Here is a 20,509-nt window from a genome sequence, read left to right on the forward strand (position 1 = left end):
GATAAACCAACTAACTTGGAGAGATCAACCACACGTCAACATCAGGAAGGAAACGCTAAACTACCCACATGAGGCCAACAAATACCTTCTCCGGCTTCGCCATCTTCCTCGTTATCTTCATCCTCCTCTTCCTCATCACTCCCTTCTGCATCATCACCAGAGTCACTGCTTCCCTCGTCCAGGATCTCTGTGAAGGTGAGTCGGAAGGTCAGGCGGACAAATGAATCCCTTATTCCCTCCATTTCCCGCCACAGTCCAACAAAGTTTCACCATTCCCCACTACACAACTAAAGTTGGACATTTACGATTGACATTTGATCCCACTGCAGAACTGAGGTTGTATATTTACTTTTGACACGTTTAAGGCCAACTACATAGGGACTAACCAAGCAAAGTGTAAGGAAATCTCTTTAAAAGAGTCTCTGAAAAGTCACCCGTCACCCACGCTGACTTACCCTTTCTAATCGATTTGTATTTCTCTTCGTTCTCCAAGAAATCAGTATCCATCTTGAAGACATCTGTTAAAAAAATACTTCAATTGATAAATAAAACCAACTGTTTCTGTTTTAATCACAAAAATTCATTTGCAATTACACATTTTACAGCAGTGAAGTCTCTTGCAAGCTAGATGGAATCAGATGAAATTAGCAATGAAAAAAACTCATTGAGTATTGGGCCTAATTCCTAAAAGAGACTTAATGAGACACTGGCTATTCTTATTGGTTCTCAGGCACTGAAGGCCTGTATGTTCAGCCTTTCCGTTAAAGTCGATTGTCTCCAAATCCCTCCTCATCCAAATAAATAAATAGATTTTTAAATTACACGGACACTGAACAAAAAGAAAGGAACAAAGGCTTAAATGTCAGAGTAAACGTCCTTCCAATTACGCAAAGAACTGAGATTCTGCACTGTGCCTGAAAACCTGTCCTGCAGGCTAGACTGAGAGAGGTCACACACCGACGACCCTCAGGCTAGACAGAGAGAAGTCACGCACCGGTGACCACTGCCAGGCCTTTAATGGGAGAATGCTGGCAAACAGGCAGAAGAGCACGCAAACATACCAGCTCCGAGCGTCCCAGCCTGCCCGGCTACACAACTCCAAGTAATTGTGCTGCTCTGACATACCATCAGTTATTCATCCTGCTCGTTAAATTAGGAAATTAATTAGATACGTTTGAGCAAGGAAATCATCAGATAATATAACCCATCATAATTCATCATTCAATATTCGATGCGCTCAGCAAGATCAGAACGCATATATGTGTAAATAATTGAGGCACGGCCACTCACTTCGGCACCTGACCCGGACCTAAAGGAACCTGGCTGCTCTGCTCAGCACACATCTGCACACTACATCGGCACATGCTAAAAACAATGCATGAGATTTTCAAGATTTGGGAAAGGCAAACACGGCCCGAGTCGAGCTATTGCCATCCGCTTCAACCTGGTTTTGAAGAGCTGTGCCAGATCAGCACGGTTTGCTGATTTTTCAGCTAAAACACGCGACTCAGCGGTCAGGTTGAGGGAAGTCAGCGTCCCTGCGGGACCAGCCGGCACCTCAGTGCCAGGCGAGGGGACATGGAGCACGGGCATCCTTACTCAGCACATCCTCCAGGTTGTATTCGTCCTCTAGGGGGAGCATGTGAGTGAACTGGTCCTCATCCTCCACCAAGTCTAGGCCCTCCGGGACAACGGGGTGATCTTTGAAGCCGTCCTTCCTGATGGCGAACATCACCTCGATCATGTACTGCACGCGCTTGTCGATCTCGGATTCATGGAGAATATTCCTCAGCCGTTCAAAGATGGCTAAAAAAACAAAAATGTGCAATTATAAAATCATACATAAATAGTGATCACAGTAGTAAACTATGACTCAAACTTTGGCCCCCTGACCTCCCCTCCATCAGGATTGAAGGAAAGAAAAAGACAGAAAGACCACCAGCCTAGTTTGCTGTGTGCCCTCAGTTACTTTTGATTTATTCAGCTATGAGTTGCATTATAAAATAAAAATTACAACACCAGTCCAGCCTCATCAATGCCATGGGTACACAGCAGAGATCATCAAAATAAATTAAAAAACAGCTCCTTTCTTAAGCAAAATGTTAATCCTCCTTACAAATGAACAGATAAGCAGTGTGTGCATGTCAGCATAATATGGAGACAGCGGGCTATGATGGCCATGCCCTCCTACCGCATAAAACCAGCAGACAACACACACACATACACACACACACACACACACACACACACACACACACACACACACACATACACACACACTATGGTTATTATGCATTATACACTTTTCATTTATGTGGATAAATTCGTAACAATGTACTCCTCACTCACTAGTGATAACATTACTATCTATATCTCACACACACAAAGAGTAGAGAGGGTGCATCAGATCTCTGTCAGGAAAACAGTAAAACTCCAGTTAATCCAATTTAAAGCAAAAATCCATCCCCAGTTATGCTACAGTGCATTGTAAAACACACACAAACCCAAGAGAAGAGACGAAACTAAAGCAAACAGCGTCAAGGGTAACAAAGGGCAACTCAAGGCAACAGAATGTCTGAAAACCCAGGTGTCAAAGTCATAATACAGCTCGCAGCAGACACATCCAGACAACAGACCGAGGCTACTCCATGGAATAAAACCGGCTGGGATTCCCCTGAGTTCTGTTACTAGAAACATGAAAGTGAGTCACACGATGGTTCTTCTACTCTCAAACGTGCCGCACGACTTGTTCTCATAAAGAAAACCCAATGAAAAGGTAATACTGTCTTGTTCAGACGTAAAGAATAGCATCACTTTCATTACACCTGTTGAGGAGGTCTCCTAAGAATTTCTGTATCAAGGCAAAATACTTTCTTCAGAGGATAAATTGATAGCTAGACAATGATATTTAAATGATAAAAAAAACAAAAAAAACAAGGATGGCTGGCACGTACCATTGATGCCACGGGGGGAGACCTCAGTGAGCTTGAGGCCACACTCCTTTAAGAAGCTGATGGCCACCTCAACACTATCATCAGTGGGTCGTTCCAACAACAAAGTCAGCATCTCCAAACACAGAACTTCATGAGCCTTTGCGCGCACACACACACAAACACACACACAAAAATAACAACGCCAGAATGTGACGGATCAAGACACAGTTTTGACTTGTCTCACTAAAAGTTGTGGTCTCTATTACAATATTAAACCTGTTGTGGTATAAGTTCAAACCTCAGATATGCCTGAAATATCTCCCCACATTAAAGAAACGTCTAGAGCTATAAACCACGGTCAACTGATTATTCGTGTTTGAGTTCTGTTTGTAACTCCTACCACATTCTGGTTGATGAGATGGGCCACGAACTTGGAGGCCGTGAGGCACTGTTGCTAAAACACAAAAAAAAGGAGAATGTGAAAAATGTTTCATAGAAGGAGAGCACGAGAGACGTTTTGTTCTGCCGCCACCCCCTCCAGCGCCTGCGTCCACCCCGCCACCTCCAGCTCCTGCGTCCACCCCTCCACCTCCAGCTCCTGCGTCCACCCCGCCACCTCCAGCGCCTGCGTCCACCCCGCCACCTCCAGCGCCTGCGTCCACCCCGCCACCTCCAGCGCCTGCGTCCACCCCGCCACCTCCAGCTCCTGCGTCCACCCCGCCACCTCCAGCGCCTGCGTCCACCCCGCCACCTCCAGCGCCTGCGTCCACCCCTCCACCTCCAGCGCCTGCGTCCACCCCGCCACCTCCAGCGCCTGCGTCCACCCCGCCACCTCCAGCGCCTGCGTCCACCCCGCCACCTCCAGCGCCTGCGTCCACCCCGCCACCTCCAGCTCCTGCGTCCACCCCTCCACCTCCAGCGCCTGCGTCCACCCCGCCACCTCCAGCGCCTGCGTCCACCCCTCCACCTCCAGCGCCTGCGTCCACCCCGCCACCTCCAGCGCCTGCGTCCACCCCTCCACCTCCAGCTCCTGCGTCCACCCCGCCACCTCCAGCGCCTGCGTCCACCCCGCCACCTCCAGCTCCTGCGTCCACCCCTCCACCTCCAGCTCCTGCGTCCACCCCGCCACCTCCAGCGCCTGCGTCCACCCCGCCACCTCCAGCTCCTGCGTCCACCACGCCACCTCCAGCGCCTGCGTCCACCACGCCACCTCCAGCGCCTGCGTCCACCCCGCCACCTCCAGCGCCTGCGTCCACCCCGCCACCTGCGTCCACCCCACCACCTCCAGCGCCTGCGTCCACCCCGCCACCTCCAGCGCCTGCGTCCACCCCGCCACCTCTGCTCCAGTGCTAACTGATGCTCTCCACGCTTAAAGAAAGGATAAGCCATCTTTTTACAGAAATGATACAGAAGTGAATGTCAACAGCAGAAGCGCCTTCAGCACATCAGAGAAGAGAATAAGGTGTTTAACCCTGAATGTGCTGGACATCATCAAAGCTCCTGACAACTTAAATCTACGAACTCAAAAGAGGTTCTGACACACAGTTTGAGTGTCCTGTGCCGTGTTAAAAACATCCACATAGAGCATTAATATTTCAGATTTAATTTAGGACATTAAGGCATGGCACGTTAAATCAGTAAAGAGTTTTCCTTTAATCTTTCCTCTTTTGTGGATAGCGTAAAAAGGCAGTGCGCAGTGCAGGAGCAGTCAGAGCAAGCTGCCATGTTGTGACCTCTCACCTTGTCGTTCCTGCGGTAGCCCTTGCGGAAGTTGAGGATGAGCCTCTTCAGGATGAGTTCTCCAATCTGAGGGAACTTGGAGTTGATGATGGCCACCAGGGCAGCGTAGACGTGGGTGAAGATGGGAGAGGCACTCTGGGCCTGGAGCAGAGACCGGGCCAGCAGGCCCCTGAGACACACACAGGACACACACACACACACACACACACACACACACACACACACACACACACACACACACACCATCACCACTGGAGCAGAGACTGGGCCAGCAGGCCCCTGAAACACACATGGGACACACATGGCAGACTATCACCACTGGCTGCCCTGGGAAACGCACGATGCCCAGCCAACAGCATCCTCCACTTCACAAAGATCAAGATTTGCTGGCTCTTTAGCCCAAAAATATGCAGCTTTATTTGGATACAGATAAATTACACGATTACCTACATGCATAGACTATTTTCATTTACATGAATCACTGCATTAGAAATGTTCAATGTGTCAAGTTAAAGTACTAGAGTGAGACCATGAAAATTAAATCACAACAACCTAAACACTACCAGTTGATTATTTTATAAAAGACAATTATGTCTTGTTAGCACTGTGAGGATGGAGTGTGTTTGTGGCGGACTCCTCCGTCCGTCAGCGCACATTCAATGTGGTGCGTGTTCTGCGACCTTCACAAAGACGTTGCCTCCCTGCTGGCGTGTGGGGGATTGCGTGCCTTACCTGCCCCTCACAATGTTCTCCTGCAGAAGCTCCTGTATGATGTTTCCGATGTTGGAGACGTTCACCTTGTTGACGAGACCATTGATAGACTTCTTTAGGGCCTCCCAGCTCATTCTCTGAAATGCCAAACTATAAAGAGAAAAGGAAAATCGGAGCTGAAAACGTGGAGCGAGCAAGCTGACTTAAAACATATAACTCTATGGTCATTATTAAAAAATATATTAAACTGTTATGAGGGAATGAGTCGTCAGACTCAAATAAATTTTCAGTTGGAAGACCTGGAATATTGCCTAAACTAAATCTCTCCTCAGTAATCACCGTGAGGTGAATCTAAACGCACAGATAATAACGATGAGTTTTTAGGTGATGTTTGGAGGTGCTCCATTTCCCACCTTTCAAATCTAAATCCTTAAATTTATTTATTTATTTTTTTAAGAATTGGAAATGTTACAGGTTAATGTGTCAAGCTTAGTAACATGCACACACTCTCTGTGTATTCCAAGGCACGCGCGCACTCTCAGTTACTACTCAAGTCTCTTTACTGCACTTCTACAACCTGCCCCACCCACTGCATTATCGCCTGGCTGATGCCCCCAACCCCCTGACCTGCTCTTGTCACTGATTTGGGCCTGCATCATCCGCAGCCTGGCGGGGGGGATGTAGGCTCCACCCGTGCGGGTCAGGATGGGGTCCAGCTCCTCCTTCTTCTTCTTGACGGGCGGCTCGTCGGTTAGGGGCCTCTCAGGCCGCAACGGGGAGGCGGACCGCCCTCTCCGCCGATCCCAATCCCGGCCCCGGCTGGACCTGCGCTCCCCTCTGTTGCGGTCCCGGTCTCTGCTGGAACGGCGTTCGGCGCGCTCCATATCTCGTTCTCGGGACCTGTAGGAGGAGCCAAAAAAGGGAGAGAGATTACAATAGCAATAAAACAAGCAAGAAAGCTTCAAATAAAACTGTGGTGTGTTATTTCAGGACACTCCTCACTACCTGCGTTGCCAGTCCGACCTATTGCGGGGTGACCGGGACCTGGAGCGCGAGCGAGAGTGTGACCTTCCTCCACTCTCCTCCCTGAGAGAGACAAAAAGTGAGAGACAAAAAGAGAGAGAGAGAGAGAGAGAGAGAGAGAGAGAGAGAACGAACAGCAGCAAGAGATCAACAGAGTGAGAGAGAGAGAGATCAACACAGCGAGAAAGAGGTCCAAGGTGCAGTCGGTGCCAACCTGTCTGTAGAGGGACTCCGCCGTCTGGCCCTGCCGCCGTCGTCCTGGGAACCGCGCTGGAAGCGAAAAGACAAAGCACATCAGCAATGTCTCAACAGCAGCAACTGAAATCAAAATGCACAAAGGTGCTGAGGATGGCGTGCCAGAAACAGGTCAGTCCCTGCAACACTGACGACATCACGTCCTCAAACTCACTGTAGCTGGCAGCACACAAACGCTTGTGTTTATGTTAGTACTAGACAGGCATATCAGTAGGGGGAGAAAAAACTAAAGAAAAGCTGTCTGTCTGCTCATGGAGGCGCTCCAGACCCTGATGTGTGCGACTCTGCTCTTCATCCTGCATGCTGCGCCGTCATCGCTGTCTTCCTCACTGCTGCTGTCGGAGTCGCTGAGGTCCCGGGGGGCACTGGATCCAGATCCGTGTCTCGGGCCAGGCTGTGCTGGGCTGCCCCCTCCAGAACCAGCCCCATCAGCCGCCCCGCCCCCGCCGCTGCACTCCCCCTCTGGAACACAAAAATCAAAGAAAGAAAGAAAAAGAAAGAATGAGTGAGGTACAGAGGGAGCAGGTGAAAAATCGAAACGCACCGGCACAGGCTATGATGAATACAGAAGGAATCAAAAAGGTACACATCCAAAAGAGGAAAGAAATGTCGTTTGTTAAAGCCAAACTTGTTTGTTTGGGTTTATTTAGCATAAAATTGGTAAACTCCGAGGGAACAGCTAGAGTGTTTGAGAGCGGAGAATCAGCGTTAAACTAACCAGCCACCTCACACTTGCTTTGTAAACAACTTAACAGTAAAGAACACCACTCATCTGTGCACACCGTGGAAAACCACACGAGAGGTGGGACTATGGGGCACAAGAAATCTTCTCCGAAACAAACAAACGATCAATAGACACAAAAAACACAGACAACTGACAGATAAGCTAGCAGTTGCTTTCTTTTACGCTCTCTGATAGATGCTACTCATACCGTTTACTGATGTGAGCTAGCAAGAAGGGCTCCCACACTGACTGTGTCTGAGGTAGATTAACATGCAGAGATGGGTTCTAAACATATGGGTTATGCCACAAATCTGCATACACCAATTAGCCAGAGCTTGATGCATGGAGGCTGCACCTCACTGCAGTATGCAGAAGTAAATTCACAATAACGAACAAAAGTTATTTGATGTTCGACTGAAGACTTATAGCACACCTGCCATTCCACCAAGCAATAACTGCCGGGTAGTCTCTGCAAGGAACACAACACACACACAAAACCCAAAAAAACAACAAACAAACAAAAAAACAAAACCACGACGGAATAACGCCCATGGTAGACGGGGCTTATGGGGATAAATTGACTATACCAACCAAATTGCACATTCAATTTAATGTAATGTAGCAAGCTGTCTAGCAGCAAGACATTTCATAAGGTTGCGGTTAGGACCACCTTAAAAGTGAAGTCACGGGCCCTGCTGTGCTGGGCCACCTGGGCAGTACTTGTGCTGGAGGTCCAGCAGCAGACGCTCCGGATCAAGATAGCAAATCAGTTCTGAGGACAGAAGGCACGGCACGCCCACCGGGAGACATCCAAACTACGCTGACAACAACCTCGAAAGCACTTCTGTCCCGCAATTCATTTTCCTTATTTAAATCTATCTGTATGCAGCCATATGTTTTCACAAAACCCACTAGAGATATAAAAATTGCTAAACGAACTGTGATGAACCGCATTTCTAGAACATGCAGCAGAAGATAAACATTCTGACACACAGCAGTGTGGAAGCAGATTTGGGTTGGTTATGGTCACAGCGCTGAAGACAGACATGACCCCTCCACCCAAACGGACATAGGTCAGCTCGCAGGAACCTCTGATTTGCGAAGGGACAACAACCGCCTGCACGTGGGCCACAATAATGAACTGAGAGAGTCAGCGGGCCGTGCAGCGGCATTACCCATGCAATTAGTCCCCAAAAAAGGGAGCCAGGACCCATAATTCCCTGCCTTACTCAAATCTTTGGCTGTGATGGCATCTCTCACAGCTAAAGCCAGTTGGCATTCCAAATACTTCCATTACAACAGAAGGGGTTTTCACAAATGGTCATTTTAACAGAGGCAAAGTTCTCAACACTGCCATTAGAATAAAATGGCTGTTTTCATTTTTTCAGCATTAGCATTTTGTGAAAGACAGTGAGTATAAATGCACCGCAATTACCATTTCATTTGGAGTGATAACCAGAAGTGTCTGTGCAAACAAATTCACACATCATAAATCAACAGCTCCAAAACACAGTCTGAGCACCACAGCACCAAGACACACACACACACACACACACACACGGACATACGCATGCACACATACACATAAGCACGCACTCACACAGACACATGCGTGCAGACAGGAGTGTAATAACAGGCAGGCTGGCCGTGGGCAGATGGTCTCGGCCAGCTGGCGGAGCACGTAAGAACATGCGAGGGTTCAGGGGGGGATGCAGGCTCTTCACGACGACCAGACCAGACCAGACCAAGAACAGATTCATGGACCTACAAAATGGAGCAAAGCCCACGACTGGTTATGAAAGCAGCACTGCCCCCCAGAGGCTGGAGGCAGTAGTGGAAGTGCGATCAGTCTGATTAACAACTGAGTATGATTCCTTGACGGAGAGTGGGGGACACGCAGTAGTCAGACGCTCCACTGTCCTCAGCGCTGCGCTTGGTGGGTCAGCTGGACCCAACTAGCCCTAGTGGTCAACTAGCGCAAATACAATTATGTTACTTCTCCAGACCATCATTCAAAAGCAGCAGCTTTCTCTAAACAATCAATTCCCCAATAATGTTTAGTCTCTGTTGGTTGGTTTTATTATCGTAATCTTTTTCCTGGTAGTTTTATGTCTTTGGGGACACAGTTTTTTTCCCCTGTCTCCTAAACTAAATTGTATTTATGCATGAGCAGTAGAGTCTGCATAGTACCATCAGCCAATCAGCAAAGACTCTCTGTGGTACCATCAGCCAATCAGCGCTGACATTTCTTAACATTTCTATCACATACACTCATGTGGCATAGACCGTGACTAAAAATGTTCCAGAAAGTATATCCTCATTAAGGAAAAACAGGGGTGACCGAGCTCAGCAAATCCCACCGACATGAACAGGAGCTAAAGTGACTAGCATTCTCCACCTTTAGTAATACTTCCACACACTCAGAAAGTATTGCAGGTTGCTCGCAACCTGCCACCAGGGGGCATTTGATACTTATTGACTGGGAATTGTTGCGTTACCAGTTCATTTTACTGACTGCATCATCCTTTTCAGCCAAACCTCCCAATTCAGGATCAGCATAAACGTGAGCACATTCAGACTTAAATACACACAAATGATCAAATACTTGAAAAAGCACTCAAACAAACGCACGTGAACCAGACTGGCTCTGCTGTCCAATCGGAGTGCTGGAGGTTAAACTAGAGGCTTCAGGGTCACAATAACTGCACCTGCAATGGGGTAGAGGTCAAAGGTCATCTGAATGACCATTACACTCAGCTAAATTGTATCCCATCACACTTAAAACTTCAACAGGAAAACAGGACTGATGCATTAGGGTTCTGTATCTCTCAATGTACACGTGGTCTAGATGACAGGAATGGTTTCAGAGCCAGATCACAAATAATAGAACTTGGCACTGATTTATCAGAACAGCGGAGCATCTTCCACACGACGCATCACCAGTATGACGCGAAACATAGAGATCTTCAAAGAAAGTCATGCTAAGACAAATGCTTTGTTTCCCAGAGGCCTGCGGTCTGCCAAGCTTATCCGCTCATCTTGGTACTTTAAGTGTTAGTTACAGCTACAGTTAACAGCCATTAAAGCCACCAGTTAATGTAAATAAAAATAATAACTGTGGAATAATCCACCTGTATAACTACTTAGCTAATTACAAGCTGAATGAGGCAACAAGGATCAATTAGCAGGCAAGAAAAGGCATTCATGACCTTTTGCCAACTACTCAGTGCCAACTTCTTTGTGTGAGCTGCTAGCGCAGCGAGACAGCTAGCTACCACACAGCCATGCTGACACCACGCGCTTTTCAACAAAGGGAAGGAGTTGGTCAGCAATTGAAAATGCCTTCCAGCTCGCAAAAGGAACGCAGCACACACAAAATCACCGAACATCTCTGGAATCCCTGGCTGCTTGTGAGATGATGTTAGCTTGACTGAGCTGTGACAGCAACTTAGCAAGGCAAGTGCAGAGCAAACATACATACATACCAGGTGAGACAAATCTGGTCATTAATTATTTAGCTGCATACGCATTCATGCACATCCTCACACCCTTTCATTTGAGCCATTTCAATAATGTCTCAATTAAGAAACCTCAAGCACAGACGTACGTGAAAGGACAAGACTTTAGCAAAAATACACCTAGTCACTGCCGCCATCCCAAAATGACACGGAGGTGCACCAATTTGCAAAAAGCAGCAGTTGCACGGACAACACTGCATGTCACCGTTATTGTTCACTGGTTGCTGGCCAACATTAGCCAGATTGAAGTGTGACAGACTCCTCGCCTGTGTGTGTGTCTCAACAACGGGACTTGGTCATGCGCTGGGTGAAAACGCACATTCTAAGCTGTCCAGCTAGGCGGTCCAGCACAAAAGACAAAACAAATGTGGGTGTGTTAGAAATAGCTCTGATGTGAGGACAGCAAAACGCTTCCTTCTACGTTCCCCCACGCAGAGATTCGGAGCCACGGCCCTGTGATTAAAAGCATGATTTACCCGCAACTGCACCAACACAAGGCAACAAACGCTTTGGTTCCTAAACCCGACCCCCAAGGCCTGTGAGCTGGCCAACGTTTTGGTTCCATCCCAGCTCCAAGCCAGCCAGGTAATGGTAAGGGGTGAGTGTATGTATTAAACACCCTGCACACATACTGGACCCAGCATGAGGTAGAGACACGCACTACCAGTCCAGGACAGCACCAGCTGCTCTGGGTTCAGCAAAATCAAGATCGGCTCACACTGGTTGGCCACTGGAAGGATTTGCTATGGAAACCAGAAATGGCAACAATACCCCCAGACACAGATTAAATTAACCCTGTCAGAGAGTGTCGAGCAATCCGAGAGACGTAAAACTGTGGCTTGTGGAGAACAAGTGTGTCTTACCCGCTGTCCCGCTCTGCTCCTGTTCTCCCTGCTCTACTTCCTCTGAGGAGCCGGACACTCTGCTGGTCTCAGGACGACGCATCCCACCTGGTCTGGAGTCCTGGGAATGAAGGAGAGAGACAAAAAAAATAGAGAGAGACAGCAAGAGAGAGAGGAGTGAGGAACAAAGAGAGAGAGAAAACACACTGTTATCTGTTAGGAGCTGTGTGTGTCCTGTATAGGCATAGCAGGAAAACTACAGCAGGCAGCTGAGCGTGACGAATACAGGACAGCATGGCAGGCCGCAGGCTCTGGAGGGGAGTGAGAGTGAGCCGGTAATGGGTCTCGAGGAAAACACTCCGTCTATTGCCGTAGGGGTCGGGGGCAGAAGGGGAGCTGTTCTGCTGATTGAAACTGAACCGTAATTACAGGCAGAATGAGGCACAGTCAATCTGGCCCCAGCCCAGAGGCGGGCAGCACCGAACTCAGTCCCAGTCGCACCAGCGAAGAAAAAGGTCCAGTCTGATTTCTACAGGGATGCCAAAAGTGCCTGCTCACACTCCATTTCCATCAAAACTCAATCTGCCGTTTGGCTGGGGTTCCGCAGGCAGCAGACGCAGATACTAATGCATCGGCACGGCCTCTGGACTTGTAGGCGGACCAGGCTCCAATAGAGATGGGGGGCAGCCGGGTGGCCAAGAAGAGAACGGGGGGGGGGGGGGGTGTTAAGGAACAGAACAGCTGTGAGGGGCAGTGGGAGAGTGTGCAGTGGTGAGTCCAAAGAACAGAACAAGGGGGTGGTGGAGGTGTGTGTGCAAGGAGCAGAACAGCAATGGATTTGCTTTTCTCTGCAAAACAGAAAAGCCTTCATGAACAGCATCCACTTCTACTCATCAGTGACGGCTGAAGCAAAGTCTCGGGCATTTCTGCAAGCTGGGGGGAACGGCGCTCCCCCACCCCCGACTCTTGTGTTATTCAGCAGTTCAGCAGACAGGCTGATAAGGGGAAGCTACCTCATCTCCTCTGCGAGAACAGTGAAAAGGTGGCTGGGAGCTTAACATCCAGGATGAGAATTATTAATAGCCACATAGCCTGGTCAACACTAAAAAAAGGCACAAAGAGCAGGACTAAGAGGCAGGTAAGCACTTTAGAGCCCAAGAACAAGCATGAAGGCTGCACCTGGCAGTATCAGCCCGCTCTGCCGCACCCTCCAGCTGGTGTCGGCCTCGCCGCTGCTCTTGTGGGAGGATTGCTCACGTCCAAGCCGAATCATTTTTGACTGGATGTCCAAATGCAAATGAAAACTCTCAGAAAGGAGCAGAACACCCTGACACTTCTAGGTTATGGAGTTTGACAATGAGCTTGCTGACTTGAGGGGTGAATATATGCAATGGCTCTGAGCTGGAAGAGGCATTTTAGCACTGTTGGGAAAGTGATTTTGGACACGGCTTCACAGCTGAGCTGCTCAGACCCAGTCGCTCTGCAGTGATTTCACTCATTTCAGCCCCATGTGGAACTGCACGTCAGTGTGGAGGTGTAGAAGCAGTGCTTGGACACCCTCCTGTATGAATTAGCAGTGCTAGCCAAGATTTGTGGCAATCATATGAGAGTTGCAGGTGTAGGTTTTAGGCAAATCTCTCTCACACACACACACACACACACACACACACACACACACACACACACACACACACACACACACACACACACACACACACTCCAGCATATATCAGAATCAGTTTATTTTGCCTTGGTCATACCAAACAAACTGACATGCCGGACTATTTATAGATATACAGAGAACACAAATATTATTTGTACAAACCAGAAACACAGGTACAAAAGAACAGAGATATGACAGAAGGAACGTTAACTAAGCACATCAGATCAATGTCTGGAGAGACATGATAGTGGTATGTTTATTCATCTATAAGATGGGCATTTGTATTGATACATACACAAACCTGGATGCTATAGATGAGTATATTTGAAGGGTGCAAAGCAACGGTCCTGTGTGATGCAATAAGGAGGCACCAGGAACAAGCTAAAACTAGGCTAAAGTGTGAGGTGCCTGTTAATGAGGGCCAACACCTCTGGGAAAGAAACTGTGGCTCTAGACTAGCAAGGAAAAAAGCGATTTTTTTTCTATTTACAATTTGTAGAAAACTAGGATATATGTGGGTCATTACAAGTCAGATCTCCACTGTAGAGGGAGATTCATCACAATCCATCAATCATGGGCTTTAAAGTCACCATAAAGGGGGATACAAAATTATAAGTGTTTTAGTCAAAATTAGTCAAAAGTCAAAATTATGACTTTTGTGAAAACTTTCCCTGGAAGCAATCTTTTTAAAAAAACTGCTATTATGACATCATTGTTCAGTCTTCTACTGCAAACTCTCAAACTTGTATCTTACATCACAAATGTTTTGCAGTGTGATGCTAGTCACAGCAGCTAAAAAAACATACCTGGATTATTTATTCCAGCAAGAACACTTGTAAATTTAGCCAGAAGAGAAAGCCATAACCATTTTGAAGACGTGATGTGAACTACACACTGTAATAACCAATAATGAGCTAATTTCCCATAATTATGCAGAATAGCAACCTTCTTAAATGTAGCTTGGATATGTATACCACGTCTAAGTGTGTTATGCGTGCATGTGATCATATCGGACAGCCAATTTCCTTGCACGAGGTCAAACTCTTCTTTATTGCCTTGAAGCTTTACCGTAAATCCGGTCAGTCATTTTAGTTACTAAATTGACTAGGGGCACCACAAAACCATCTGACTAACTAGCTAGCTATCCTACCTAACAAATACACACAATTCACCACCTGTCAGCTTTCACCGAGACCTGGGTGGCTGTAATTTAAGTGCATATTAAGAGCATAAGAAGACAAACGGTTTCTGTTTGAGCAAATCTGAAGAGGGTGGCTCGCTCGCAGTGAATTGCGTAATCACGTTGAACACAGAAAAGTAACAACGAAACTAGTTAAAATCAAGGCTCTCGATTAGACATCCTGTGGCAGTGGCGGCGAATAACAATTAATTTCGATGATAATTATTTTAAAAAATCAAAATAAAACAATGCATTACACAAGCATCAAATAATGATCTGCATAAATGTCACGTGTACATGTGGATAACTAGAAGGGTTCAAGATGCTTGTTCCTTGGGTAACTAACGTTAGACGAACGTTACAAAGACGAGCCAGCTAGCGAGCTAAACTATGCTACAATGTCACCGGCTAAATCATGACCAGGTCAACCTGACATTTGACGTGTAGGGTATTTTGGAACAAACTCACTTAGACACTCACATACATTGAAGAGAACGTCACCTTTTGGTCGGGTCTTATCTCGAGTGCCGTATCTTGTGCGCTAGGTCTGAAATAGTTAGCAGCTAGCTTAGCTAGCTAATACCATTTAGCTTTGCTCCATCTCGCTAGCTAAAAGGCTAACAACATAACTGGCTAACAAGCAGACATCTAAGTAGCAAGACACGTTTAATTACTAAAATGTAGCGGTTAACATGACGCTCATCTACGAATTAAGTTATTCACGTTAAATCTCACCGAGCGATCTGACAAGTTAACCGACAAGCGCGAGCGGCCGAAGGAACGTTACCGCGCTCGAGTCCATGTGCACGAGGGAGTGCACGAGTTTTGTGACGACCCGTACCGCCAAATTAGAAACGTTTCCGCTCTAACAAACGTGTTCATACCGCAGCAAACGGTTCGACTAAACGTACGTTGTATATAATTCACGCACTATGGCCGCTATACCTCGTCCTTTGAAGGCGAAGTCAACACCGCGCTTTCAGATTTGCTGGATTGCGCCGCCATGTTTCCCGTCTTCTTCCGTAAGCACTACTACGGGTACCCGCGCGTTACGGACGGAACGACCGACCGACACACACACACACACACACACACACACTTCTGTATTGCTTCCACGTCTCCTGCTCTCACGTTTTCACAAGCGTAATCAGTCTGTTGGACACAGGATCCGCTTCGCTCTCTCCTCACATGGAACTCACGGCACCATCACGACGGAGCCTCCGAAAAGCCCGCTGAATTGCCCGTGAGCTAAATATTGGTGACTGGGACGGAGGGAAATACATCAAAAGCGTATAATTTAGTTAGAAAATATGTTTTATAATCGTAGCCCAAATTAAAGGGCATCTTTTGGTCCTATCCAGAAGATTACAAATCAAGATTTGGTACTTGACCAGTAATCAGAAGGTTGCTGGTTCAAGCCCCACCACTGCCAAGTTGCCACTGTTGGGCCCCTGAGCAAGGCCCTTAACCCTCAATTACTCAAACTGTGTTCAATCCTAATTGTAAATCGCTTTGGATAAAAGCGTCAGGTAAATGTAATCGCAACAGATAATTCAAGGCTCCAAATGATAGGCTATATAACTGTGAGAACTCTTGCCATTGTAGCCGTGGCTTGCTCATTATACGCCTGGATAGATGATTTCTGTAAAACCGCGTGCTGATGTGTGTTATAAGCGATATACAAATTGAATAAACGTTAAATAGGTAGTAGCAGTATAATGAAAACATCTCCATCATTTTGAACTAAATAACCACAACAGTCCTAAAAAATACTTTAATGTCCTTAAAGTAACAGAATAAAAGGTGGGGGAGCCCGATGGCTCGGGGAAAGATTATGTTCTTTGGTATAGGCGGATGGATCCGATGTGGAGGTTATATGGCCCCAGTGACGCACCAGTCTGCTAACGACTCTGCACATGCTTTAGCTATATAAAAAAGTTAACCGCTTTATCATTTTTAGTAGTCCACGACTATGAATCTTTCAGCACTAGGCTGGAATATTTTAATGTAGGCATGGAAGGCTCATTGTGTAAATTCAGCTAATTTGTTTCCTTTGTTTAGCCTTTAGTTATAATTTTATTTATTGTGTTACTTATTGTATGTAGGCCATTTATATCTATTTATTATTCCCTTTGATTAACAAAAAGATTTAAAGGCGGCAAAAGCAATTACTCATCAAAAATGCCATAATTCATATGAACCACGTTCATATGGTTCGTGAACCATGGGGGGGGGGGGTTGCAATCTCCCCAATAAGAGTATTTCTCACAACAGTTTGTACACAATTACTTGCAAAAATCTTTAGTTTATGTCTCAAAAGTAAATATGTCAATGAGCATGTCAATGCCTTCTGAGTGTCACTGTTTATGAAATGCTAACCCATGTTGTCAGTGTGACAGGGTGCTCTAAGTGTTTTGGGATGGCTCAGGTTTTGATGGTAATGACTGACAATGCTCAAGACTGCACGTTTCCTATGTGTCATGTATCAGTTTCAAAAGTACACTCACACATAGACATTCACATGTATGTGTTCAGTTATTTGTGTTATTTGTTGACAGACCGTGTCACAGATACATGGAAAGACATGGCTGCTTTACTGAACTCCATGGCACAAAATAAAAAAACAAATTAGAAATGCAAACGTCAGAAGCAGCTTAGGAAGACATTCCAGTGGAGTCTTTGTGCACCACCTGATGGGCCTGTCTGTTAGACCCAACATTCTCACCCACATCACAACAGACGACGCAGTGCAGTGTGGCGCTATACACTGCCTGACCAAAAAAGTCACCACCTGACTTAACTAAGCAAAGAGGTAAGAGCCTCCCATTGGATAATTACTGCATGGGTGATTATGTTTCAGCTGACATTTAAGTTATTTAACCCTAACTGATGCAGTGAGTAGCTTCTCGTTTGTTAAACAACCATGCTGAAGACACATCCTGTGGTCGTGGAAAAGATGTTAATCTGTTTCAGAAGGGTCAAATTATTGGCATGCATCAAGCAGAGAAAACATCTAAGGAGATTGCTGAAACTACTAAAATCCGGTTAAGAACTATCCAACGCATTATTAAAAAGTGGAAGGACAGTGGGGAAACATCATCTTTGAGGAAGGAACGTGATCGGGAAAAAATCTTGAATGATCGTGATCGGCAATCACTTAAATGTGTGGTGAAATCAAATCACAGAAAAACAACAGTAGAACTCAGGAATATGTTTAATAGTGAAAGTAAGAGCATTTCCACATGCACAGTGCAAAGGGAACTCAAGGGATTGGGACTAAACAGCTGTGTAGCCTTAAGAAAACCACTTGTCAGTGAGGCTAATGGGCAAAAACAGCTTCAATTTGATAGGGAGCATAAAGATTGGACTCTGGACCAATGGAAGAAGGTCATGTGGTCTGATGAGTCCAGATTTACACTGTTCCAGAGTGATGGGCGCATCAGGGTAGGAAGAGAGGCGGCTGAAGTGATGCACCCATCATGTCTAGTACCTACCGTACAAGCCTGTGGGGGCAGTGCTATGATCTGGGGTTTGCTGCAGTTGGTCAGGTCTAGGTTCAGCAACCTTATGTGCCCAAAGAATGAGGTCAGCTGACTACCTGAATATACTGAACAACCAGGTTATTCCATCAATGGATTTTTTCTTCCCTGATGGCACAGCTATATTCCAAGATGACAATGGCAGGATTCATTGGGCTCAAATTGTGAAAGAGTGGTTCAGGGAGCATGAGACATCATTTTCACGCATGGATTGGCCACCACAGAGTCCAGACTTGAACCCTATTTAGAATCTTTGGGATGTGCTAGAGAAGACTTTGCGCAGTGGTCCAAATCTCCCATCATCAATACAAGATCTTGGGGGAAAAATTAGTGCAACTCTGGCCAGAAATAAATGTGACATTGCAGTAGCTTGTGGAAACGATGCCACAACTAATGTGTGCTGTAATCAAAGCTAAAAGGCGGTCCAACAAAATATTAGTGTATGTGAACTTTTTTTTTGGCCAGGCAGTGTATTTTTGGACCATCTCGTCTGTACTCCGCAGGCGTCCATGGCGACGTCCTCACACGGCGCGCCCACGGCAGACGACGGGGTCATCCGAGGTGATGCTGGCGGAACGAAGGACCCTCGCATCGTCCCAAACGACCACATTCACTGGTAGATCATCTGGAGCCAGACGAGATCCCGAGAAGAGGAGGAGGTCCCGTATGTTGTCTGGCTCTATCACGGGAACCTGTGTTAGCGCAGCATGCTCTGAAACAGCAGCACAATGACGTTGCCTCCCTGCTGACCTGACACATCCACGGTGCTCTGCGCCTGATGCCATTCCTATCACTTGCTTATGGCTCCATTAATTGTTATTTCCCAGAAGGTACAAAATGAGTTTTATGACTTGCATGTATTTTAATTTTGAATCAAATGTACACATTTAACATGGTCTTTTCTAAAGCCATAGCAAATGTATACAGATTACATTTACAGCATTCTGTAGACACTTTTATCCAGAGTGACATATAAAAGTGTTTCGTCATCTGCTCACAGAATGCATCTTAGCCAGTACATTAGGTTAGAGTCCAATATAATATTGAACTAAGACACTGCTAGATACACGTCCTGTATGGAATACCACTATACTCTGTTGTACTGTTTACTGTAGAGTACAGGTGCAATATTCGACCTTTCACCTGTACGTACTGATACTGTGGCCCTTTCCCTCTCTCCTTTCAGACAGTGCAGCTGTTTCACGCTCATCTGTCTTGTCAGCACCCTGCTGAGTTGCTAACAGACTGGTCAGTCTTCTATAATGGCACTCTGTATCCCCATCAGTCTAAAAGCAGTATTTGCTATGACCGTGACGTCCTGCTGTTGTGTGGAAAGGGGCACTCTGGTACCACTGAAGGAAGCCACACAGGCCTACGTGGTGAAAATACAATAATGCAAAACACGAGGTGGAGGGAAAAAAACAACAACAAAAAAAAGATGTTTGTGTGTTACAGTATAGTTATACATAGTATACATAGTATACATACATAGTACAGTATGCATCTGTATAAAGTTATTTCATGTACACTGTACAATGTAAGTGGAATATTGTAATATGAAGGGTGCACATTGCACAGTACCTACTGCTGGCATCCTGTCTTGTCTTTATAACACATTTGATCGGTTCAGGACACAGTCATTCTCCCAGAGTTCAGCTGTGTCGATCTACCAGCCCCAGACGCTGTGAAACCTCAACTGAGAACATTGTCCACAACTATTGTCTTTACATCTATCTAGCTGTTGACTCTGTTTATGTCTTTGATGTTCTTTCACTGACAGCAAGTTGTGAAAGAGTGTTGTGCTCTGTGTGTGCTTGCTGATCGAAGCATCATGAGATGCACTTCTGAGCTGTTTTAAAGAACTGGTTGATCTACACAGTGCCCTTCTTAAGTGGAAGTCAAGAGTTATCTGAGAGAAATGAATCAGTTCAGGGGCCATTTACCAAAAAAAAGGGCGGGGGGGGGGGGGTAACAGAAATGTACAAGATCTAAAAATGTACCAAAGCAATTGAGAACAACTAAAATACTACACAGACAACGTTCAGAAAGATGGATACACAAAAAACACGGAATCCCGGTGTAAAACGTAGGTGTAGAAAATGTAGAAACGGATTTGAAGGGTATACTCGCTAAAACATCGCGATGAAATCATTACACCATTTGGAATCTCCCGCAGATAACTCGGACCAGAATGTGCGATAGCGTACCAAGAATATTCATAAGACAATACTGCCATCTACTGGTCAACAGAAAGAACATCCTCTAGCAGTCTTAAATAGAAAAGATCTAAAAATATATCAACTTAATTTAAGAAAGAAAGACAGACAGAAAGACAGACAGACAGACAGACTTACCAGGCAGTAATAATCAAAAGCTCTATA

General features: G+C 46.2%; 1 protein-coding gene across 1 annotated transcript in view; it reads right to left on the reverse strand.

The window, feature by feature from the left end:
- The window catches only part of cwc22 (CWC22 spliceosome associated protein homolog), a 35,399-nt gene extending 19,785 nt beyond the window's left edge, over positions 1-15,614 (reverse strand). The window contains exons 1-13 of the mRNA XM_035522605.1: positions 15,535-15,614; positions 11,768-11,867; positions 6,931-7,124; positions 6,622-6,677; positions 6,390-6,470; positions 6,012-6,284; positions 5,406-5,534; positions 4,674-4,842; positions 3,334-3,387; positions 2,955-3,090; positions 1,600-1,806; positions 456-518; positions 86-187 (exon numbers count right to left, since the gene is read on the reverse strand). Coding sequence (XP_035378498.1) covers positions 86-187; positions 456-518; positions 1,600-1,806; positions 2,955-3,090; positions 3,334-3,387; positions 4,674-4,842; positions 5,406-5,534; positions 6,012-6,284; positions 6,390-6,470; positions 6,622-6,677; positions 6,931-7,124; positions 11,768-11,867; positions 15,535-15,594 — 1,624 coding nt within the window. The 5' untranslated portion in view covers positions 15,595-15,614. The remainder of the gene's footprint in view (positions 1-85; positions 188-455; positions 519-1,599; positions 1,807-2,954; positions 3,091-3,333; positions 3,388-4,673; positions 4,843-5,405; positions 5,535-6,011; positions 6,285-6,389; positions 6,471-6,621; positions 6,678-6,930; positions 7,125-11,767; positions 11,868-15,534) is intronic.
- Between the last annotated feature and the right edge of the window lie 4,895 nt (positions 15,615-20,509).

This window comes from Electrophorus electricus, chromosome 2 (genome assembly GCF_013358815.1).
Source record: "Electrophorus electricus isolate fEleEle1 chromosome 2, fEleEle1.pri, whole genome shotgun sequence".
NCBI lineage: Eukaryota > Metazoa > Chordata > Actinopteri > Gymnotiformes > Gymnotidae > Electrophorus > Electrophorus electricus.